Genomic DNA, 21,274 nt, shown 5'->3' on the forward strand with positions numbered 1-21,274 from the left:
CTTGTGAGAGCGGCCGTAAAGACGACACGCATGAGTTGTCGGCAGTCAGGATGCATGAAGAGAACTTTGCGTCTACGGGTTATGTACGCGGACGATTTGGATCTGAGCACTGACTCGGGACTGGTTTCGATCATCCTTGGGGGACAATTGATCGGCGGTCGCCGCTAGCACCAGCATTGTACAACATCAAAGAACGAACCGAGGTCAGATAACATACACATAGCGTCCTGATACAAGCATGATAACCATAAATCTACGTAATTCAATACAGTAACGAGTGAATGCAGAGCATGGATCAACATATATAATATAGACCTAGTCGAAGCTAAGCACGCAGGCAAGCTACTCCCCGTCAACATCCACCATCTGAGCCTTCCTTCGCCCCCTTCCGCGTCCAGGTCCTGGTTTATGCCCACGAGTGGCAGCGGCCTCTCCTTTACGCCGTCTACCACGCCCGCGGCCGGTAGAGATAGGAGCAGGGGGCGCGCTGTCGTCGTCGGCACCATCCGCATTGGAACCAGGACCAGGCTGCGCTGAGGCTGGTTGCCCAAAGAATTCGTCGCCCTCATCGTTCCAGAGGTCGCGGACAGCGTTGCCATTGGCCTGCGTCGAGCTTGGGACGCTCTTCCCTTTGCCCTTGACGGAAGCATTGGCGCCGTCTAGACTCGCTAGTTGGTCCTCATTGAGCAGAAGCTGCACGATCTCGCTGGGCTTTGTGACATCTGTGAAGTTTTTGTTGCCAACAACAATATCTTGCACCTGCACGCAAATTTAAATGATGTATATACGGAACGAGTGGAGCCCCCTTACATCTTTCTTCACTCTTGCCAGCTGGACGATACGCTCGTCTATTGTGCCCTTAGTGATCAGGCGGTACACGGTGACTTGGCGGGTTTGTCCTAGTCGATGTGCACGATCCATAGCCTGAGCATCATTAGAAGGGTTCCAGTCATGATCGTAGAAGACGACAGTGTCGGCCGCAGTCAAATTGATACCCAATCCACCTGCACGTGTACTGAGCAGGAAAACGAAGATATCAGGCCTGTTGTCGCTATGGTTAGACGAGCCTATGCAAGCACAAAACATGTCGCGACAAACCTTGTCTGCCATTCCATGACCATGTCCCGTCTGTCCTCGAGCTTGGAGGATCCATCCAGACGTAGGTACTTGTATTGTCGGTAGATGAGATATTCTTCCATCAAGTCCATCATACGAGTCATTTGGAAGTAGACCAAGACCCGGTGGTCTCCAGCCTTCAGCTCGTGCAAGAGAGAATCCAAACGAGCCAACTTAGCGGAGTCGTAAATGAGTCGCTTCGCTTCGGGCACTTGCATCGTCGACAGCGGCAATTGGTCTGGAGGTGAATTTCCAATGAGACCGGATGGTTGGACACCGGGCAACTTCTGGTGATACTCCAAGCATGCCTCTTCCGAATTCCATGCAGATTGTGGAAGACCAAACAGAGCAAGTGAGTCCTCAGGAGACTCGAGTAACTGTGCCTGGTGATCGACGAAGGTGCGGTCCGCGCAATATAGTGAGATCGGCGGAGCAACAACAGGAGGTGTGAACAACTTGAGGTCTCTCCGCGACAAGCATGACAACATCCAAGCCTCGGCTGAGATAGACTGAAGCTCCGGTAGACCTTCGCCGCCCTCGATATCACGTACGATGATACGGGATGGCAGTCGGAACGAGTGAGGGGCCTTGTGCGCAGCAAAGTCCGCATCCCTTCACGACGTCGTTAGCCAATTGATTGAACATGATCCCAACTTACTCACCAGATGTACGGTGCTAGCTCAGATTGTTTGGCTCGCATCTCTGATACTAGCATCTGCCGTCGGAGTAGATTAGACGTATGCAGAGTGTGGGTTTCACTTGGGGAAATGTCGAGCAACCTCAAAAATGAGAATGTGGATTCTTCTAGCGCACAGGTGTCAGTGATATAGTCAGACAAAAGGTATATGCGCCCACCATTATCATAGTATGAGCGGTGAATCCAATCTGTTGCCCAAATATTCATCAACTGGGCGGTTCTCCTTGTGTCGCCTCGTCCCTCGACTTCTGGGTCTTGTATCGGCTCGCCGAACAGACTGCTGCTCTCATATAGCAGCTTCGGAACCGCAAATTCGATGGGATTGCGCGTTGAGTACGGAAGCAGGACAAAATCACCCTCACGATTGAGGGCGCCAGACTTCCCAAAGTCTGAGAACGAGAACGGAGCGACCACATCTGCACGCTCGAAGAGCTCCGGATGATTGCAGACCTGATAAACCGCATTCGTCAGTAGTCTAGATGCGAAGACGCACTGACAGGACTCACCTTGCGGAATTGCATGACCAAATTCATCAGAGACCGAGCCGAGTCAGCATCTCCGATATTCGCAGCTTTCTCAAGAAGGTCAGCCACTGAGACATTCGCGAGCAGAGCCTTGTACAGTGCACGCTGTCTCGCGCTGAGATCAACATAGATGTCTATCTCGATCTGTGATCGTGGTATGTCAACCAACGGACGGTACTTGCTGGCTGATAGCAGCGCACCTTGTCACTGAGCTCGTTCTGCACATGGCGCTTGACTCGACGCAGCATGAATGGCTTGAGGATCATATGCAAACGCCGTAACTGATGCTCATTCAGCCTGCTCCCCTTGTTTTCTGCAGCATTCTCGATGTCCTTGGAGAACCACTCGTTGAACTCGTCATGCGAGTCGAACAGACTCGGCATGATGAAGTGCAGTAGGGCCCACAGTTCTACACAGCAATGAGTCATTAAGTTGTTGAAACGAAAATGGATGCTGACCCTGCATCGAGTTCTGGATAGGAGTACCTGTCAGCAGAAGACGATTCCGGCACTGGAATCCTAGCAGGGTCTTCCACCGAGCACTGGACGAGTTTTTGATGTTTTGTGCCTCATCAAGTATCATGTACTGCCATTTGACTCGTTGGAAGTACTGCTGATCTTGCGTGACCTGCCAACGGAGCTGAGAGCGTGCAAAGTAGGTGGAACAGTATCGCTTACTAGCTGATAACTCGTGATCAAGACGTGGAAAGGAGCGTCCTCATCATAGCTGATCTCTTTCTTGTTCCAGAATTTCCGCAGCGTCGCTCGGTCCTTGACATTACCCCAGTAAGGTAGAGCTTTGAGCTTAGGGACGAATCGCGTGATCTCCTGTTGCCAGTTATGCAATGTGGATGCCGGCGAGACGACAAGAAATGGCCCCCAGATGTCGTGCTTTTCGGCGAGATACGCCAGTAATGAGATGGACTGTACGGTCTAGAGGGAGGTCTTAGCAATCGTGACAATATCGTTGCACTCTGTGTTAACCCACCTTCCCAAGACCCATCTCGTCGGCGAGAATACCATTGATACCCTGCTCGTACAGAGTCGCCAGCCAATTCAGGCCCTTGAGCTGGTACTCCTTGAGAGTTGCCATGAGCATATTGGGCTGTTTGACCGTCAGCTCCCCAGTCAATGAGGTCGGGTTCTGGAAGTTCAGCTCGTCCGAGTCCACTAATGACAATTTAGATAACCGACACTGGATCGGACGGTCACAGAACTTACGATCGACGAGCGGTGTACCCGTTGAGCCGGAGCCTGTGCCCTCGACATCTTCGTCTGCACGGATATGCGCTTGCCGCTTCGCAAGTTTTAAAGCCTCATTGGTCTTGCGCTCGAGAGCAGCCTGAGTGTCAAAGTCCAATGCCTTTCGCTTCGCGAGAGCAATGGCAGCCTGCGCGTTGTATCGCGCATGCCGGTGGATGTTCGTGTGGTCCTCTGCATAGATGTCACTTACAAAGCAGCGCAAATGAGGAGCAATGCCACATACCGTCATCGAAATCGAGGTCCTGCAGCGTACCCTCTTCCGAATCGGCAAGGTCGGCACCTGCAGGTGCGTTGACCAGTGCCGCGTCTCCACCCTCGAGTTCGGCAGCTGTGTGATTATGAGAACGAGGACGTGATGGTAGACAGGATAACGTACTTTTCAGCTTGTTTCCGACGAAATGACTATACAACTCCGTCTGGCTGATCAGGAACTCTAGTTTCCTGGCTTGTCGAGCGGCCTCGCGCTTTTCTTCCTCCACCCTCGCGCGATCCATAGCCTCTTTCTGCTCACGCCGCCGGACATCCCGTTCTTCCTTCTCGTTCTTCTTCCAGAATACAAGCATCTCACGCATGAGGCGTTTGCCCTTCGCCTGAACGTCTTTGACGGCTTTGGCGCTCTTTGTATATGGCTTGCGCGCCTGTATTGAAGCCAGCACCGCAATTCGCTTCGACTGAGTTTGGCGGGAGAGGTAGCCCTGAGAATGATACTTGTACACCTTTCGCAGAGAATCAGACAAGTCTGCGCGTGGTTAGACAAATAGAACAGCTAACCTTCACAACTTCCTTTCTAGCAATGTTCGTCCAGACCTTACGCTGGGCATCCTCGAGCGTCCTGACACGTTTTAGCATCAACGCATCATCTACCTTCTTCGCGCGCTTCAGCGGAGGTATGGACTCGTCCAACTCATACACCGTCGCGGAGACCGATGTGAGGGCCGGGGAAGCTGGCCGCGACGCAGCTGGCGTAATGTCTCCATTCATGGATCCCGCTGTGGATGTAACACCCAACGACTCTTGAGTATATGGAGGTAACGTGTCATACTTGCTTCTGCGCGGCTTTCTGCGTGGTTTGGGAGTAGCAGAGATGCTATCCACACTATCCTCGCGCTGCTTGCCTTTGCCCTTGCCTCTAGCAGAGGAGACCAGCTTATGCGAAGGTGATGGGACGGCGCCAGACAGGAAGCCCCCTGCATCCTCCACAGCTTCTGCGATACCATTGGCAGTCTTGCGCTTCTTGTGAGCAGGCATAGTTTTTGAGATCGGGATGTCGTCTTCGCTCTCTGAATCCTGCACCGAATAGATCGGACGCTTGCCTGTATCCCTACCCTTGCCCTTGTTTCTTGAGGAGCTACCGAGGACAGAATCCTCTAACTCACGTGCAGCGTCCTCTGCCGCCGCCCCGTATTCATGACGATGACCGTCATCAATTACGGTTAAGAACTCATTGTGACCTATTTCGTATTCATCCACACGATGTGGGGAACGAGAGCGTAGGCCGGGCAGTATCTCTGGATCTAGTGCGGGCTGAGGTGGTGGGGGCGGTGGGGGCGGTGGTGGTATTCGTGCAATGCGTTGCTTATAGGTATGCGACATGTCGTAGGCCGTTCTAGAGTCGCATTCCTGTCCAGATGGGTCAGAAATCGCACATACAATGATAAGACCAGATACTTACGATGATCCAACGAGAGAACCATGCCTCTACTTGTTTCTCCCGCTTGTGGGACTCCATTATATAATTACCGAGTTCCGCGACCCATACTTCCTCGCAGTCTTCCAGATCGGACGACACAAGACGTGCCTCCTCTTCAGCCTGCTCAGGGGGGAGTTCAACTGGTGCCTCTACTTCCATATTCTCCTCAGCAGGTGTCTGCATGCGTTGCTGACGACTACGAGTAGGATAGCGTCGCGTTGGCTGAAAAATGACATCAGTTCAGTGTCGTCTGCGGACGGGTTTGGGCCTTACACGCTTCTGTCCTGGTGGTTGATAATCCTCGTCGTCATCTGCAACCTTACGTTTCTTCCTACCATGGCTATCCGCCAAGCCATCCCGGAATCTCGTACTTTGACTGCCATTGGACAATGTCGGGGACTGCGACCCGTCGTGATCCTGGTATGGATCACCTCCTAGTTGCATGGGAGAAACGTCATGATAGCGCCATTGACCAGTATGAGGATCCCAACCTCCTGCTTCTTGGGAAGGCGCAGGTTGATAGGCAATACCACGCGACGACATTGGCTGGTCCAAGTCGCGCGGCGCCTGCACGGGAGCATAATGCTGCGTCTGCGGCGAGGGAGACATTGTCGCTGCTGGGGGAGACTGTCTCGCGGGCGCCGTATCAGCCGAGGACGTCGACATTGTACTGTGAACGGCAGGGGTCGAGATATGGGGCGGGGGCGCCGGATCGTCGTTCAATATGTGTTTGAGGGACATTGCGAACAATGTCAGACGACGCCGCAGCTAGTTCGGGAGAGGTGTCGAGGGGCAACAGCTTTTATGCAGGCTTTTGCCTGAGCAGGCGACTAGCGCTTGTGTCACGACGGTCGAACAGCACTGCGGCTGTGTATGCTCGCGAGAAGTTGGACCTTGGATGTCGTCAACGCATGCACGGCGGATTGGTGGCAAGAAATGGCTGCGGGACGGCGGGGAAAGGGGGAGGGAGGAGCTGGAGATGGTGGGAGAGGAGAGGACAGGGAATTGATGAGGGGCCGGGCCTGAATACGTAGGCTTAGCCGCAAAATGGCCAGCATGCCAGGTCTCATTGGATTTGGTGTTGCTACAAATATGTCAGCTGCCTCTTTTGGCCATCGCAATCCTCCTCCGAGCTTCCATCCCGGCCGTCACACCTGTGACACGCTCGTTACCCGCTCCCCGCCCCCGCCCCTGCCGCATTCATAAAATTACAACAACGGCTCCTCGGTGTACGCGGTGGTCCGATATGAGCTGTGCGACCGTCACAATGGCAATGAGGTCCAAACGTCGGCACACACAACACCCCGCTATCTCCAAATGACCCCGATCGTGGCGGAGAAGGACGTCTTGTTTGCCAGGATGATCGGGTCTCTCAACCGCGGCTTCACAGCATCACGTCTTCGTGAAGGATATCGCGAAATAATAATATCCCAGCTGTGTGACTCTCACGTCCAATTCACTCTGCTGGCGTCACAGCGTACATCCGATTGTCATCTAATACACAACACAACTTATGTACTGCCTCACGGCTCGTCGGGGCCCAACATCAACTCTGGGCGGACCTTCTCGTCAAACTCCTCGGGCGTCAGGAACCCGAGTGACACAGTCGCCTCCTTCAAAGTCGTCCCCTCCTTGTGCGCCTTCTTTGCACACTTCGCAACATCTGCGTGACAACATGGTCAGGCGCCGACGTGTGTTGACATCGAGGGGTACGTACTGTCATAGCCCAGGTGGCTGTTCAGGATAGTCGCCAACATCAGCGACTCGTTCAAGAGTTGGTTGATGCGCTTCTCGTTCGCCTGGATGCCAACGACGCAGTTCTTCGTGAACGACCTCGAGCCTGACGGTAATATGAGCCTAAATTGTCTTATCTGTGATTCTATCAGACGACATACCATCCGCTAGCAAGCGGATACTCTGTAAGACATTCTTGATGATGACGGGCTTGAACACGTTCAACTTGATCACAAGACATGAGCGCGCGCTCGTTCACTGACCACATCGTTTCACATACCTCAAACTGACCGCTAGCACCTGCGATGCTAACAGTGGTCTGGTTTCCGATCACCTGCGCAGCGACCATGGTCAGAGCCTCGCACTGGGTGGGGTTGACCTTGCCGGGCATGATACTGCTGCCAGGCTCGTTCTCAGGCAGGCTCAGCTCGCCGAAGCCGCAACGAGGTCCAGAGCCGAGGAATCGGACATCGTTCGCGATCTTCATGAGCGAGCATGCAACGACGTTCAGAGCCCCGTGAGCCTCGACAAGCGCATCGTGAGTAGCGAGCGCCTCGAACTATCGTAAAGTGAGTACATTGCATGCCGTCGAGATCGATCATGGGAATTACTTGCCTTGTTCGGGGCAGTCTTGAACTCGAGACCGGTAATTCTCGAGATCTCAGCAGCGACCTTGACATCAAAGCCCTTCTTCGTGTTCAAGCCCTAGATACAAGCGTCATGACCAGCTTGACGATGATGCTCACGAAATTGACGTACCGTCCCCACGGCAGTGCCTCCCTGTGCGAGAAGGCTCAGGCGGGGTAGAACGGCTTGTACCCGGTCGATGGCATTCGAGATTTGCTGAACATAGCCGCTGAATTCTTGGCCCAGAGTTAGTGGTGTCGCGTCCTGTATAATTGTGTAGGTTTTCGAGAAGAACATCTGGGGAAGGGTAGCACACCTGCAAGTGGGTGCGTCCGATTTTGATGATGTCAGCGAAAGCCCTTGCCTTCGCGTCAAGGGCGTCCCTCAGCTCAGTCAAAGCAGGTATCAAGGAGTGGTGGATCTCCGTGACTGCTGCGATGTGCATAGCGGTAGGGAAACTTCACGGCGTCCAGACAATTAGTCTTCGCGAAATTGTGACATGCTACACTTACGTATCGTTGCTACTCTGACTCATGTTCACATGGTCGTTGGGGTGAACGGGTTTCTTCGAGCCCAGCTCGCCTCCCAGCATCTCAATTGCACGATTCGCAATGACCTGCAACGTGTCAGAATGCGCAACGCTCATAAGGAGCGCTACCCTGACGCACCTCGTTCACGTTCATATTAGTCTGCGTCCCGCTACCCGTCTGGAAAACGACGAGCGGGAACTCGTCTATAAGCTTGCCTGAGATGACCTAAGAAGGGTCAATTACTTTGTTCTGCGTCTCTGCAGGAAGATCCTACTTCGTCGGCAGCGTTCTGGATAGCTTCGCCGACCTTGGGATCAAGGCCATAGGTCTCATTGACGACGGCAGAAGCTTTCTTCAGCACACCGAAGGCCTTGATGAGCGGTGGTGGCTGCCGCTCCGTTGGGCCGCCAATATCGAAGTTCTGTAATGACCTAGACGCGTAGCACCAGATCTAGCATTCAGTCCGACACAATAGAGGTCGCGACGACATACCGCTGTGTCTGCGCACCCCAATAGCGACTTGCGGGAACCTGCAATTCACCGAAAGTATCGCGTTCTACGCGGAACTTCTCGTTCTGGCTCTGTGACCGACATCCCATGAGCATGCTCTCTCACTCGTAGACGTACTTGTCATACACACCATAGTGCAGCGGGTCGTAGAGAAGAATCTGAGACTGTTCACCCTCTGGGCGGACTGCTAAGGACCGTATGGCCGACGAGATTAGGCGCAATCACATGAGCAGTCTAGAAAGATGTCGCGTCCCGTGCGTCACTTACGAAGTGTCTACGCGCAAGCTGCACACGCAAACTCATCGTTCCCGAGCACGAGTAGGTGCGACGACCAAGAAAGCTGAGAAATGAAACTACGACTGTATGGTGAGAACATCTGTGCAGCCACGTTCAGCTCAAGTTTGTGCGTTGCGGTGGGATCCGGCGACCTGCCCGACTTACTCCGTCGGCCGCCACGTTCGTCACCGCCGTCGTTCAGCCCGGTAGTATATAGGACACCTCATCGTCGGCAATGCGGTTTTGTGTGCTCAGATGACCAGGACCGTCGCGCGTCGCGTCGCGTTATGCCTTCCCATCTCAACCGCACAAGTACGTATGGACGCTGACGACGTCGTGATACGCCGCGCCACCCAGCCATAACCGGCACGTCGTATCCGGTATCGCGCTCACCGTCACGAGAGGACATAGAGCGGATTTCACGTGGTGCACGGCTCTCCATTTCCCCAGTCTTTAGTCCGGGGGCAGTAGGACACGGCTTGCGCTTACACCTCTCGCATACCACTGTCTTACATTGAGTGTCATCGACCCATCTCCGAGCAGCATGTCTAGTTTGGCGTCGCAAGTCATCCTGCACCCAACCGTGTCGCAGTCGCTGAAGGTTCTGGGCACCAATTTGGGAAGGGACAAGGTGCGTATGCCGACGCCACAAGTACGTAGGGGCTGAGAGCAGCCCAGTTGTATCGCGCCATCCAATATTTCTCTCGATTTTTTGCATGGTATTTGCTCGCGCGAGGCTACAAAATCGAAGGGGCTAGATGGAACGCGCTCAAAGGCCATCTCGCGCTCGCGAGGAAGCGTATGTCCGAATTGTCCCACAGAGCGCAGACACCTTTTATGTCCTCACGCATTCGCAGTGATGCGGTTGGGCAAACCAATCGAACATCTTCAAGCCGCGCTGCGAGCTGCGCAGTCGACTGGTGAGCCTGCCGAGCAGATCACCACCATTTGCCGTCAGCTCGGCTACTTTGGATATTTGACCTACGACGCGTTCGTCTGGGTACGCAGTCCCATAATACTTGGTGTTGCTATGCGCAGTTGTTCATGGAAGGATCGCGTGGTGTAGGCCAATACCGTCAAGTTCTTCAACTTGGCGCCCTCAACTGCTCAGAAAGTCGGCAAGAACGCGAACCGCTTCTGGCTGGCGGGAATTCTGTTCAGCGTCATGCATGGACTGTTTAAGGCACGCCAGAACCGTAGCAGAATTCGTTAGCATGGCTCATGCCCGTCACAGGCGGGTCGTCTAGCGACCGAGTTTCAGAAGCTCAGTGGTGCCAGGCTCACCGACAAAGGCGAGAACACCGATCGTGAAGTAAAGCTCGCTGCTTTGCGAAGGTTTGTCCTGGATCTCCCTGTGCATATACCGCGCATCTCGTGGAATAACGCGTTTCTGCAGTGTGCGGGATGCCACAAAGCAACAGTTTGTCATCGACCTACTGGATGTCTGGATCCCTGCTTCAAATCTCGGGATTGTCAACCTCAACGATGGCGTTTTGGGCATCTTCGGGTAACACTGTGAACTCTCCGAGTCGGTGCAAATACTGATGTGCCTCTCCAGTCTCATCACTTCTCTCATCGCGTTCCGGCAACAATGGTTGACTGTGAACCGTAAGTGAGCAGCCAATGAGGGTGGATGGTGGATGGAGGTTCCTTTCGTATTGTCTAGCGATGGTCTTCTCTTTGTTCCATTTTGCTAGCCCTCTTTAGCGTGTCTAGGACATGGATTATTGTGTAACATATGGTGACCTGTTTGACAGCGCTTTGCTATGTGTGACCCTGACAAAATCAGCGCCGCACAGGGCGTCTCGATCAACGAGTCCGCGATGCTCAGATGCAGACCCAGTCTCAGGGGCATGTACATGCACCACAATTCGCTATGATGGTGCAGAGGCCGCATCCTGCTGTTGTTCACGGCGTAACCGAAGATACTCTCCCCGCATGGCTGCCATGGGTTCCGGTCCTGTGCTGAGAGTGATCCGAGTTGAGATCAAGGATGCCGTGCACTCGCATTCACAAGCAGGCTTGCACGAAAGCAGACTCACTATTGCAGCATGCATTCCTGCACAGCTTTATATTTGTCTCGACATTGCCATGCAACCGAGAATACACGACCTGTTGCACAGTCGGCGAATTCTATTCGACAGACCATCAATGGACGAGGACCTGCACGGCGCCTGCGAGACTTACCTTTCACTATTGGATCACACTCCTGAAGCGCCTTGGCTTTCGCCGTTTTCAAGAGAGTATCCTCCTCCCGCCGTGACAGCGCATTCATGATGGAACTGGGCGATTGTACCGTACAACTTGGTCGACGAATCGGGCAGTGATCGAGGTCGGCTCCACGTGGCCAAGGACCGTCGGTGCGGACGATCGCCCCATTTGGGTCACAGGCGCTCCGCAACGGGATGGTGTGAGGTGCAGGTCGCACCGTTTGTCATACAGCCCTTTCCAGCGAACCGTGGTCTATGTCGACATCTCTGGCCCGCTCAGCTTGCTCTGGGAGCTCACTCTTGCGCACGGCACGCGTGGCAAGATCTAGCGCCCAGGTGCGATGCCTGGCCACCCCATCCTCATCCAGGACAAGCTTTAGTCAGACCCTCGCCGAGGGGCCGACGCTCGACGAGTTCATTGCGGAGAACGTACCCGAACGAGTGGTGCTAGGCAATGCTACAGGGTGCGTCCTGCCTGCACTTAATATATGACCTATTGGTTTCCAGTGGCTTATACCTCCCAGGCCGCGCCTCCCATCACACTTGAAGACATCTATCCCGAAGGGCGCATCGTTCTCTAAGATCAAGAATGACTTGCGCGGTCTCGGCCTACATACAGTGTGCGAGGAAGCACGCTGTCCGAACATTGGCGACTGCTGGGGTGGAAAGGAGGGTGCGACTCCTGAAGAAGGTCGCAAGGCGGCAACTGCAACCATCATGGTTTGTGTCCTTGATCGAATCGTCTTTAATTCTAGTTGTCCATACCAACTCTCTCGTCACACAGCTCATGGGAGACACCTGCACAAGAGGGTGTCGGTTCTGTTCAGTTAAGACCTCCCGTGCACCTCCCCCGCTTGACCCTCACGAGCCTGAGAACACTGCGGAGGCCATCAGCCGTTGGGGCCTGGGCTATATCGTCTTGACGAGCGTAGACCGTGATGGTTCGTACTGTATATTCGACTATGTAGAGCTTGTCTCACATCTGTCTCAGACTTAGCGGATGGCGGTGCGCATCACTTCGCAGAGACCATTCGAAAGATCAAGCAGAAGTGCGTATAATCTCAATAGCCGTTGTATAACAGTGTGTCTGACAGCAGCCCTAGGGCGCCTCAAATACTGGTCGAAGCGCTCACAGGTGACTTCGCTGGATCACTGTCTCATGTTTCTCTTGTCGCGAAGTCCGGTTTGGACGTTTATGCACACAATGTCGAGACGGTCGAGGCATTGACGCCTTATGTTCGCGATCGGCGGGCGACATTCCGACAGAGTCTTAGTGTTCTCGAGCACGCTAAGAAGGAAGGTGTGCGTGTCACGAAGACCAGTATAATGTTCGGGGTAGGTGAAACAGAGGACCAGGTGATGGATGCTCTACGCGGTGAGAAAGGCTTGTCAGCTTCCTCTTGATCATGACTGATGTGAGTGCGTGTTTCGGAGCAGAGCTCCGAAAGGTCGATGTAGACGTGGTCACATTCGGCCAGTACATGCGGCCAACAAAACGGCACATGAAGGTCGACCGTTATGTTGAGCCTGCCGAGTTCGAACGCTGGAAACAAGTTGCAGAAGACATGGGCTTCCTGTACGTCGCCAGCGGCCCGCTTGTGCGGAGTAGCTACAAGGTCAGTGCATAGTGCATTATGGCTCGTATACCTCCGCTGATTGCAACGTCATCAGGCCGGCGAATTTTACATAGAGAATGTGCTGCGAGGAAAGGGTACCGTTAACAGGACGAAGAAGCTCGTCGCCGACAGTGCTGTAGACAGCAAGCTCAGTACTGCGTCCCAGTAGTCTCCACGCGTCGGAGTCTATTTACTGTTCATCATAAATTTAGTCCAGGGCATAATTCCAGACTCTATGCTGTTCATATCCTTGAATTGATGCATGACGAGCATAACATCTTGTGGGCTATGCGATCGTAGCGTACTCATGAGAGACATCCCATCGTATGTTGCAAGGGACTTCAACGAGAAATGCAAGTGCTCCAAGGCACACACAGGCGGACACTCGATCACAAGCCACCGGTGTTTGCCGAAGTCGTTGATCGCAACCCAATGCCTTGAACCTTATTTTTTCATCCCACCACACCGACACAAACCACCTTCGCCAGCTTCGTCTTCGGCACCATCCCTCCTTCATAAAATGGTGAGCATTGCCTCATATTGGTCTATGATGCCAGTACTGACAGTCAGCAGGAATCAGCAAAAGCCCCCGTCAAGCTCGCCACTGTCGTGAAGGTCTAGCATGACTCTCAATCTCCCCCACAGCAGGATTCTGACGACGATGGTTTTCTGCATCTGGTTTTAGGTCCTTGGCCGAACTGGCTCCCGTGGTGGTGTCACGCAAGTCCGTGTCGAGTTCATGGACGACCCCAGCCGAACGATCATCCGTAACGTGAAGGGACCTGTGCGGGAGAAGGACATCCTGGCTCTCCTGGAGAGTGAGCGTGAGGCTCGGTACGTCTCGATCCTGTCTCGATGTATTCCATGTGGTCTCATTGGTCTGTTTGCAATTAGCCGTCTCCGCTGAAGACCACGCTCTACTTCCGTCTTTCCACTTTCTTCGCCAGGCATTTCTACTATTTGTACGATCATGCGAATACTATGAGCATGAGGCTCTTGCACTACTGCTGTACTCGTGCTTGATACACGGGTGCTTATCGAGATAGAAGCGCAACAGGCACGCCGTCTGGAAGTCGTGATTGACCGAAAAGCGATGGCTGTACGTCACCCGGAGAGGATTGGTGAGGGACGATCAAGCGGGTGTTACTGAACGCCTGCTGCCCTGCTTCGCATCTTCGGAGATGGGCCACCATCATGAATCAGCTCGGGATGCCGGAAAGTCCAGTAAAGTCCAGCTGCTGACATGTGCACGGCCAGCTGCGCCTGGTGCATGGCGTGCAATGGGCATGCTCACGCAATGGATCGCATACGTGGAGATTTCCGCACCGATCGCGCGGGCTAGAGACGCTGACGTTCGCCTTTCCTTTGGGTCGAGTCTGTACCATCTGCACCAAATCGCCGAGCGATGACAGAACGACGGGCTCTCGTTGACTCTACACTGCGTCCGGATGCGAACAGGCATGCTGGCTCGGGAGTCAGAAGATGCTCCGATATGTTATTCTCATCACCCGTATGCTTGTCGGACACCCGACAGATGGTGGCTATGTACATACATATATTCTGGGAAATTGTGCATGCACCGCTCTCTGTCAGCGGCACCTGGCGCCATAGAAAGCTCTGATCAGTGCAGCTCTGTTGTCTCTTACCACCCCCGTTCTTGACCGGCATGTCTCGCAAAGCAGCCTATGTCACCCTGCTCACCAAGGCATCCTACTTGGCTGGGGCCCTCGTGATGCACCACTGTCTGGTTGCGGTTGGATCCAAGTACCCCTTGGTCATAATGGCCACCCCCGGTCTCCCGCAAGCTGTTCGGGACGTTTTAGACCGAAGGGGAATCCAAATTTACGATGTCCCGAGCCTCCAACCTAAGGAGGGGGCCCACGCACTCGCAGCTCATGACGAACGTTTCGGCGACACCTGGACTAAGCTCAGGTTAGTACAAAATCAGTACGACTGTGTTAGGCACTGAACCCCACAACAGAGTATTCGAGATGCACGAGTACGAGGTATTCTAACTTCTATTTGGATTTGCTTGTCGCATTCTTACCAAGCATGTAGCGCATCGTCCTCCTAGATTCCGATATGATTGTCATGCGGAACATGGACGAGTTGATGGACCTTGAGCTTCCTCACGACTGGATAGCAGCTGCACATGCCTGCGCGTGCAACCCCCGCAAGCTGCCACATTACCCCCGGGACTGGTAGGCCCCCCCTCTACCGCACCCTGGTTACATCCCCGAGCTGACCCCTAGGATACCCGAGAACTGCGCGCACACGCTGATGGTCCATCCCACTGCTCTGACCTCGCCGCCCGTTATCACCGAGTCGAGTCCCCGCCCGTACACTCTGCTTAATTCCGGGACGGTCGTGCTCAATCCCTCACGGAAGCTGTTCGACGCCATCACGGACTTTCTGTACACCTCGCCGCTCGTCCCTACATTTTCCTTCCCGGACCAGGACCTCCTGTCCGCCTTCTTCAGGGGAAAGTGGAAGCCCCTTCCGTGGTGCTACAACGCGCTGAAGACTTTGCGAGTCATTCACAAGCCGATGTGGCGAGACGAAGAAATCCGGTGTCTTCATTACATACTCAGTGACAAACCGTGGCTGATACCGCCCGGGGCTGGCGGCGACTACGAAGTCGTAAATCAGTGGTGGTGGGATAGATTCGAGAAGCTGCGTGAAGGCATGGAGCCAACCGATAGTGAAGGCTGGAAGCTGGTTACTTCCAACGTCGTCCAACTATGATATTGGCAAGCGGTTCTGCAACGTAGCCAGATTATTTGACATGCATTCTAGACCGGATATTATCATGTACTATTTGCTCGATAAATTGTTGTTGTGGCACAAATCATATTCATAGAGCGCTGCCCGCGAGTGTCGGTGCCGAGAAGCCTGATAGACAGGTGGAAAATACGTGTACAAATACACACCACAATAAAAATAGCATGGAAGTTTTAGGCTCGCCATGCGACGTGCACCTCGTCAGTGCGGAATCTATCGAATATCCATATCAGCGGGCGTTCCGACAATTCAGAAGCGATTTCACCGACCGCTGCGTGCAGGTGCTCTTCGCGAGCGGTGTTTGGTTGCCCATTCGATAGCTGAGCAGACCGGCCTGTGCGATCATGATGCCATTATCAATGCAGAATCTATGAGTGGTCGCAGGTCAGCGTGATGAACGCGGCCATGAGTCCGCATGGGATTCATGACTCACCGCTCATCAGTGGCGAAGACCTGTCCGCCGCGCTCCCCTGCCATGACGCCCATCATCTCCTGCAGCCGTTCGTTGCCTGGTGGGTGTCACAGAAGTAATGATCAGCCGCCGCGGAAGCAATAGAACACGCGCGTTGGCACTCACACCCTACCCCACCCACGATGAGCACTTCCTTGCTGCCGATGTGCGCCATCGCACGCTCTGTGATTTCCACAAGCATTGCGTAGACCGTCTCCTGGAGGGAGAAGCACAAGTCCTGCGGCGTAAAAATATCCGTGTCTTCTGCGTCTCTCGGACCGTTTGGCCGGAAACGCTTGTCCGTGGTGTACGCCTCCGTCGACGAGAGAATGCCGGACATGCTGACGTCCATGCCCTTGATCGTATACGGCAGCGGGAGCAATCGTGTCCCCCTGTCAGTGTTGCATTTCATGAGCAAGATAGCAATCAATGAAATTCAGGTGACACACTTTTTAGCTTCTTGTTCAATGTTGTATCCGGGGCTCGGATCGTTGCTCAGGTTGATGACCCTAGCGAACCGATCGAGGCAGTTGCCCACTGCAATGTCGAGCGTCTCTCCAAAAATCCGATAGCGCTGCTGCGAATATGCGATGACCTGCGTATTGCCCCCTGAAACGTAAAGCACGACGGGATTATGTGCGCCGGTGATCTGGCGGCCCATTTCGATGTCTAAAGATAGAGAGGCGTCATAAGAGACGAACGTGCACGTAGCGTATAGGGCACGTACGACCAACGCAGTGGTTGACGCCGACGAGCGGCTTGTTGTACAGGAGGGACAGGGTACGAGCAACGAGTGCGACAGATGCTAGCGGAGCACCCATGCCGGGACCTGTATTGGCAAGCATGAGTAGCGCGGCGCCGTAACCGCTAAACCTAGAGACCTTTGGTGAAACAGATGCAATCGACTTCATGCAGGGAAACATTCGCTTTCTTGAGGGCATCGTTGATCACAGTCAGCGACCACTCGCGGTGATGCTGCGCCGTATCCCGCGGCAAGAAGCCCTCCCCTGGCGGCGTGATGTACGTATGTCTGACGTTGGATAGCACCGTCATGGCGCCGTCGGGATCGTGTCGTATGATCCCCGCGCCAAACTTGTTCGCCGAACCCTCGAGGCCGAGGGCGATGTAAGGCCTTTCTGAGTCGCTGGTCAATCATGATTGACAGTCATCCTGTGAGAGAGCTGGCGCACCAGGCCGCTTGAGGGGGGAGCGTTTGCGGATCTTGCCTGGCATGATTGTTGGAGTGAACGAGGGAGACGCGAGAGCACACCGAGCGATCGAAGAGAGTACGCGATCGGTGAACAGCACGTGATGCGCGATAATGATCGAGCAGAGTCATTCAAGAGTCATTCCAGCCACTTTACTCAAAACTTCAGTTTAAAGCTCACAGCAGAGCAGCATATCTTCATCTCTTCAAAAATACCCGCTCTCCTTCTCGAACCCGAAGAAATGGCCGGACAAACACTTTGGCTCCGTTGCGAGAAGAAGGAATTCGAGCGGCGCGCAGCCCTCTCGCCCGCAAATGCTAAGAAGCTGGTCGATGCCGGTTTCACCATCTACGTCGAGCGCGACGAGCAGCGTATTTTCGACGATGCAGAGTACGAAGCGTGAGTCACAATCGCATGACATCTGCACCATATACATAACGCTGCGCAGTGCCGGCTGCAAGCTCGTCGCGAATAACTCCTGGCCCAGCGCACCGACCGACATCCCCATTATCGGCCTGAAGGAGCTCCCCGTCTCCGACGCGCCCCTGCCGCACACGCACATCCAATTCGCCCACTGCTACAAGCAGCAGGCGGGCTGGTCGGGTATCCTCGCGCGCTTCTACAAGGGCGGTGGCACGCTCTACGACATCGAGTTCCTGGCAGACGCGAGCGGACGCCGCGTCGCTGCCTTCGGGTACCACGCCGGTTTCGCAGGTGCTGCAGCCGGTGCATTGGCGCTGACGGCGCAGAAGAAGGGCAAGCCGCTGGGCCTCCTTGAGCCGTACGCGAATGAGCAGGCGATGATCAGCGATGTCAAGCAAGCACTGGGCGGGAGCGGGAAGGGCGTGAAGGCACTGGTGATCGGCGCCTTGGGCAGGTGCGGTCGGGGAGCAGTCGACCTCTTGAGGAAGATCGGCCTAGACGAGTGAGTCGTGTCCTGTCTCCGATCCAGATTTAGTTCTTACGATATATCGACGTGATCGTTTCTAGGGATGACATTCTCAAGTGGGATATGGCCGAGACCGCGAAGGGCGGACCGTTCCAGGAGATTCTGGACGTCGATATCTTTGTGAACTGCATCTACCTCAGCTCGCCGATCCCGCCATTCCTCACCCACGAGCGACTCCGCGAGGCTGGCAAGGACCGCCGGCTGTCGGTGGTTGTCGACGTCAGCTGCGACACGACGAACCCGCACAACCCGATTCCGATCTATAGCATTAACACGACATTCCCGGAGCCCACCGTGCCTGCAGATGTTGGGTAAGTCGACATCCTGTGGTTATCAGGGCGATCAGCAATTCGGTCACTGACATACTTTCCCCACAGGCCTGGAAACCCCGCTCTGTCAGTCATTTCAATTGACCACCTACCGACGTTGCTACCAAGAGAAGCATCAGAACAATTCAGCACGGACCTGTTGCCGTCGCTGCTGGAGCTCCCTAATCGTCAGAGCGCGCTGGTTTGGGTGAACGCGGAGAAGCTGTACAAGGAGAAGGTGGCAGAGGCAGTCAAGGCAGAGGGCCTGTAAGCTGGCTTGGAGGTCAAAATCGAGCGAGAGTATCAACGGAAGTTGCGTAATTGGATCCGTCTTGTCAGGAACGACAGCTCGACCGAGCTCGCGTGCGCTTGCAAGGGGCAAGAAGATCCCACGGCACAGAGGAAATGAGATGCGTTGCCAGCGGTGCAACGAAGGGGGGTGACGCAGCAACTGCAGTGGCAGCGATGACGAGCTTGTCTTGAGACGAAAGAACATGGCTACCGCGGTAGAGGATACGTGGTCAGTAGAGGCGAGACAGATCAGTGGTCGCGGCGGTTGCTATGGCTGAGTGAGGGCAGGGCAGTGCGTGCGAGGACCAGTATAACGGCTGCGGGGTGGCCACGTTCCCGCATCACGCTCAGCTTGTTCTCCTTTCCACCTTGTCTGCGGTTCGCGTGTTGGTCTCCTTCCTCCTTCTCTTTCTCACTTTCATCCCTGGGCCCGGCCATTCCCCGGTGCGGTCTTGCTGCGCAGATTCCACTGGTGCTGGTCGCCTCTCTTCTCTAATCCTCGTCTTTCAACCATTCAGTCCAGTCCAGCTCAGTCCCGTCGTCGTCCTCGTCGTTCATTGCTTCGCTCTCTACCATGCCCCTCGCCATCTCCCCCGTCCCTGAGATATCCATCTCTCTTGCATCCCCCGAGGAGCCCGCGCACGAGCCCTTCTCTCCCTTCTCGCCGGGTTTCTGCAAGGACCAGCCCTCGCTCAGTGAATCTGATGACAATTGGCGGGCTACCCTGCTCTCGCCCCCGCCCATACACTCCCCAAAGAACCTGTCTCCTCTCCGCCCCCTCGATATCCCGGTAAAAGGCCAGGGTCTCGAGCGGGAGCGTTTCGAGGCTCTCCTTAAAGCCTCCAGAGAGCGCAACATGGCCCTTGGGAGTAGGAAAGCGGTCGATCTCCGGAAGGAGATTGCTATCAAGACTCACCAGAGCAAACAAGGTGTGTTTATCTCTTCTCGTGGCTGCGTTCTACAATCCTAATGATTTCCCCAACTTCGCCGCAACGTTTTGCCAGTCGAACGTCGTGCGCTGTTCCTATCCAAGTTGCAGGCGCCGCCCTCACCCACCGCGACTCTCACACCCAAGACGCCGCCAGAGTCCCCCGCGATCTTCCACTACAGCCTTCCGTCCCCTGGTCTCGACTCGCCGATCGCGGTCTTCGAGTCTCTCGCGGACGGCAAGGCGAGTGCACCCGTGCGCCAGCCTTGGGTAGAGCAAGTAGACTTCCGTCTCCCCGGCCGCGCTGCCCGCCCGCCTGCCCTCCGTACCGCGCCGGTAGTGAGTAAGCGAAAGCCGCTGCCCTCCCTGGATCAGATAACTGCTCGTCTGACCTCCCACGTCGCGGGCGCCGGGCCCGAGGCGCGCGAGCCGCCCGCATCTGCGGTCGCACCGCGCACGCCATCGGCACGCCTCCCAGCGTTCCTGCAGTCCGGCAAGCGCCTCGTATCCCAGCAACAGCAGGGCGCAGAACCGCGCGTGCATGTCGTGAACCCTCCCGAGCCCAAGGCGCGACCTCAGCCGCCCACGCCCGTCGGGCGTCTCCAGTTCCCCGTCCGCTCAAGCTCGCTCCCCGAGCCCCTGAAGCTCGCGATCCGCTCGCCCAAGCCGTGCCTGCCGCCCGCGTCTCCGCCGCTCTCCCCGCCGCCAAGACTGCAGGTGACGACGACCGTCGTCCCGCGCACGTCGGCGACGTCCCCGGTCGAGCTGACGGAGCGGAACCTGCTCGCGTTCAACGCGGCTTCGCGCGAGGACACCGCGCGCAAGATGCTCACGCGCCTCGCGCGCCGCACCATCTCCCCAACCACGCCGGTGACCGACATCGACATCGACCTGGCCTCGCGCGCGGCGACCACGGAGGGCGAGACGGAGCGCAAGCTCCGCCGCCGCAGTGCGCCGCCCGAGCTGCAGGGGCGCGAGCGCTCCGGCTTCACGCACGACATCCTCAAGCTGCCCGGGGCATTCTGAAGCGTGAACGTTTGCACTCACATCCTTTCCGGCGTTCCAACCACTTTCCCCGTCTGGTTACCCGCTTTGGTGTTCGCGTAGCATGGACTTTACCGTGGATATTCACGTATCCTTATGACTGCAACCTTGGATTGGATACTGGATTGCTCGTTTTTGTTCCTTCTCCTGCGCTGCTGCGGCCCGCGGCGCGCACTTTTGCGGGGGTTCGTGCGGCACTGTCGGTTGTATTTATTCTGGTGCGGTGTGCAGATAGGTCGACCCGATCTTTGATGGTCTGTTGCGCGATTGTTCTTTTTTCCACATTGTCGAGTAGGCTGTGCCTCTCGCACCGATTCTGGCGTGTCGTGGATCCCTCTGTATTTCCTCCCATAGCCAATTAGCAACCTCAGTGACAATACAGGTGGAAGGGCTGTGCCCCGACACAGAATGCGCTGTTCCATTATCGTGTGCGGCCGTTTTGCGACAAGGGACAGAGTTGGAATCATTGGTGCTATCACGTCGCACTTCTGCTTCCGAGCGAGATGCCCGGGACGACTGACG

The 21,274-nt window shown here is 55.3% G+C and overlaps 10 protein-coding genes across 10 annotated transcripts; 6 read left to right on the forward strand and 4 right to left on the reverse strand.

Moving 5' to 3' along the window:
* Positions 1-249: 249 nt before the first annotated feature.
* POSPLADRAFT_1176598 (hypothetical protein) lies at positions 250-4,448 on the reverse strand (the record flags this gene model as incomplete). The annotated part of the gene is made up of 14 exons (XM_024488433.1): positions 250-759; positions 811-1,042; positions 1,099-1,728; positions 1,779-1,920; positions 1,972-2,263; positions 2,320-2,481; positions 2,538-2,746; positions 2,796-2,964; positions 3,015-3,269; positions 3,325-3,531; positions 3,604-3,770; positions 3,823-3,927; positions 3,976-4,315; positions 4,371-4,448. The coding sequence occupies 14 exons, from the start codon at positions 4,446-4,448 to the stop codon at positions 343-345; spliced, it is 3,405 nt and encodes a 1,134-aa protein (XP_024344488.1). The 3' UTR covers positions 250-342.
* Positions 4,449-6,755: 2,307 nt separating this feature from the next.
* On the reverse strand, positions 6,756-9,040 carry POSPLADRAFT_1072498 (hypothetical protein). The gene is made up of 13 exons (XM_024482518.1): positions 8,958-9,040; positions 8,821-8,877; positions 8,673-8,761; positions 8,455-8,611; positions 8,319-8,405; positions 8,163-8,266; positions 7,967-8,108; positions 7,783-7,914; positions 7,639-7,728; positions 7,304-7,582; positions 7,185-7,248; positions 7,007-7,129; positions 6,756-6,952 (listed from the first exon to the last, which is right to left on the reverse strand). The coding sequence occupies exons 1-13, from the start codon at positions 8,991-8,993 to the stop codon at positions 6,813-6,815; spliced, it is 1,500 nt and encodes a 499-aa protein (XP_024344489.1). The 5' UTR covers positions 8,994-9,040; the 3' UTR covers positions 6,756-6,812.
* A 441-nt stretch (positions 9,041-9,481) lies between these two features.
* POSPLADRAFT_1038129 (hypothetical protein) lies at positions 9,482-10,704 on the forward strand. Its single transcript, XM_024477335.1, has 7 exons — positions 9,482-9,597; positions 9,645-9,765; positions 9,824-9,966; positions 10,033-10,149; positions 10,201-10,301; positions 10,363-10,473; positions 10,525-10,704. Exons 1-7 carry the CDS (start codon positions 9,511-9,513, stop codon positions 10,580-10,582), a joined length of 738 nt encoding a protein of 245 aa, XP_024344490.1. The 5' UTR covers positions 9,482-9,510; the 3' UTR covers positions 10,583-10,704.
* Positions 10,705-11,007: 303 nt separating this feature from the next.
* Positions 11,008-11,241, reverse strand: POSPLADRAFT_1126944 (hypothetical protein; the record flags this gene model as incomplete). The annotated part of the gene is made up of 2 exons (XM_024483569.1): positions 11,008-11,099; positions 11,154-11,241. The coding sequence occupies 2 exons, from the start codon at positions 11,239-11,241 to the stop codon at positions 11,008-11,010; spliced, it is 180 nt and encodes a 59-aa protein (XP_024344491.1).
* A 190-nt stretch (positions 11,242-11,431) lies between these two features.
* POSPLADRAFT_1128783 (hypothetical protein) lies at positions 11,432-12,961 on the forward strand (the record flags this gene model as incomplete). Its single annotated transcript, XM_024483772.1, has 7 exons — positions 11,432-11,640; positions 11,701-11,896; positions 11,961-12,117; positions 12,168-12,225; positions 12,280-12,551; positions 12,611-12,792; positions 12,848-12,961. 7 exons carry the CDS (start codon positions 11,432-11,434, stop codon positions 12,959-12,961), a joined length of 1,188 nt encoding a protein of 395 aa, XP_024344492.1.
* Positions 12,962-13,362: 401 nt separating this feature from the next.
* Positions 13,363-13,699, forward strand: POSPLADRAFT_1129427 (hypothetical protein; the record flags this gene model as incomplete). The annotated part of the gene is made up of 2 exons (XM_024483842.1): positions 13,363-13,407; positions 13,478-13,699. Coding segments are annotated over 2 exons (267 nt in total), but the record flags the coding sequence as incomplete, so codon positions are not given.
* A 759-nt stretch (positions 13,700-14,458) lies between these two features.
* POSPLADRAFT_1126941 (glycosyltransferase family 8 protein) lies at positions 14,459-15,537 on the forward strand (the record flags this gene model as incomplete). The annotated part of the gene is made up of 4 exons (XM_024483568.1): positions 14,459-14,724; positions 14,774-14,798; positions 14,851-14,993; positions 15,045-15,537. The coding sequence occupies 4 exons, from the start codon at positions 14,459-14,461 to the stop codon at positions 15,535-15,537; spliced, it is 927 nt and encodes a 308-aa protein (XP_024344494.1).
* Positions 15,538-15,746: 209 nt separating this feature from the next.
* POSPLADRAFT_1042899 (hypothetical protein) lies at positions 15,747-17,257 on the reverse strand (the record flags this gene model as incomplete). The annotated part of the gene is made up of 8 exons (XM_024478181.1): positions 15,747-15,786; positions 15,843-15,941; positions 16,007-16,082; positions 16,151-16,416; positions 16,474-16,693; positions 16,752-16,853; positions 16,906-17,160; positions 17,215-17,257. The coding sequence occupies 8 exons, from the start codon at positions 17,255-17,257 to the stop codon at positions 15,747-15,749; spliced, it is 1,101 nt and encodes a 366-aa protein (XP_024344495.1).
* A 177-nt stretch (positions 17,258-17,434) lies between these two features.
* Positions 17,435-18,829, forward strand: POSPLADRAFT_1038131 (hypothetical protein). Its single transcript, XM_024477336.1, has 4 exons — positions 17,435-17,631; positions 17,681-18,157; positions 18,223-18,492; positions 18,559-18,829. Exons 1-4 carry the CDS (start codon positions 17,474-17,476, stop codon positions 18,758-18,760), a joined length of 1,107 nt encoding a protein of 368 aa, XP_024344496.1. The 5' UTR covers positions 17,435-17,473; the 3' UTR covers positions 18,761-18,829.
* Positions 18,830-19,130: 301 nt separating this feature from the next.
* POSPLADRAFT_1038132 (hypothetical protein) lies at positions 19,131-21,171 on the forward strand. The gene is made up of 2 exons (XM_024477337.1): positions 19,131-19,709; positions 19,785-21,171. The coding sequence occupies exons 1-2, from the start codon at positions 19,355-19,357 to the stop codon at positions 20,732-20,734; spliced, it is 1,305 nt and encodes a 434-aa protein (XP_024344497.1). The 5' UTR covers positions 19,131-19,354; the 3' UTR covers positions 20,735-21,171.
* The last annotated feature ends 103 nt before the right edge of the window (positions 21,172-21,274 follow it).

The sequence above is a fragment of the Postia placenta genome (assembly GCF_002117355.1).
Source record: "Postia placenta MAD-698-R-SB12 unplaced genomic scaffold POSPLAscaffold_1, whole genome shotgun sequence".
NCBI classification, from domain to species: Eukaryota; Fungi; Basidiomycota; class Agaricomycetes; order Polyporales; family Adustoporiaceae; genus Rhodonia; species Rhodonia placenta.

Excerpts from the sequence above, each read along its gene's own strand:
- POSPLADRAFT_1072498 (XM_024482518.1), bottom strand. The coding sequence starts at position 8,993 with ATGAGTTTGCGTGTGCAGCTTGCGCGTAGACACTTC. Across the intron at positions 8,878-8,957 it reads AGCTTGCGCGTAGACACTTC|CAGTCCGCCCAGAGGGTGAA; the intron begins GTAAGTGACGCA and ends TACGGTCCTTAG. Across the intron at positions 6,953-7,006 it reads CAGCCACCTGGGCTATGACA|ATGTTGCGAAGTGTGCAAAG; the intron begins GTACGTACCCCT and ends GTTGTCACGCAG.
- POSPLADRAFT_1038129 (XM_024477335.1), top strand. The coding sequence starts at position 9,511 with ATGTCTAGTTTGGCGTCGCAAGTCATCCTGCACCCAACCGTGTCGCAG. Across the intron at positions 9,766-9,823 it reads TCTCGCGCTCGCGAGGAAGC|TGATGCGGTTGGGCAAACCA; the intron begins GTATGTCCGAAT and ends ACGCATTCGCAG. Across the intron at positions 9,967-10,032 it reads CCTACGACGCGTTCGTCTGG|GCCAATACCGTCAAGTTCTT; the intron begins GTACGCAGTCCC and ends CGCGTGGTGTAG.
- POSPLADRAFT_1038131 (XM_024477336.1), top strand. The coding sequence starts at position 17,474 with ATGGCCGGACAAACACTTTGGCTCCGTTGCGAGAAGAAGGAATTCGAG. Across the intron at positions 17,632-17,680 it reads GACGATGCAGAGTACGAAGC|TGCCGGCTGCAAGCTCGTCG; the intron begins GTGAGTCACAAT and ends AACGCTGCGCAG. Across the intron at positions 18,158-18,222 it reads AGGAAGATCGGCCTAGACGA|GGATGACATTCTCAAGTGGG; the intron begins GTGAGTCGTGTC and ends GATCGTTTCTAG.
- POSPLADRAFT_1038132 (XM_024477337.1), top strand. The coding sequence starts at position 19,355 with ATGCCCCTCGCCATCTCCCCCGTCCCTGAGATATCCATCTCTCTTGCA. Across the intron at positions 19,710-19,784 it reads GACTCACCAGAGCAAACAAG|TCGAACGTCGTGCGCTGTTC; the intron begins GTGTGTTTATCT and ends ACGTTTTGCCAG.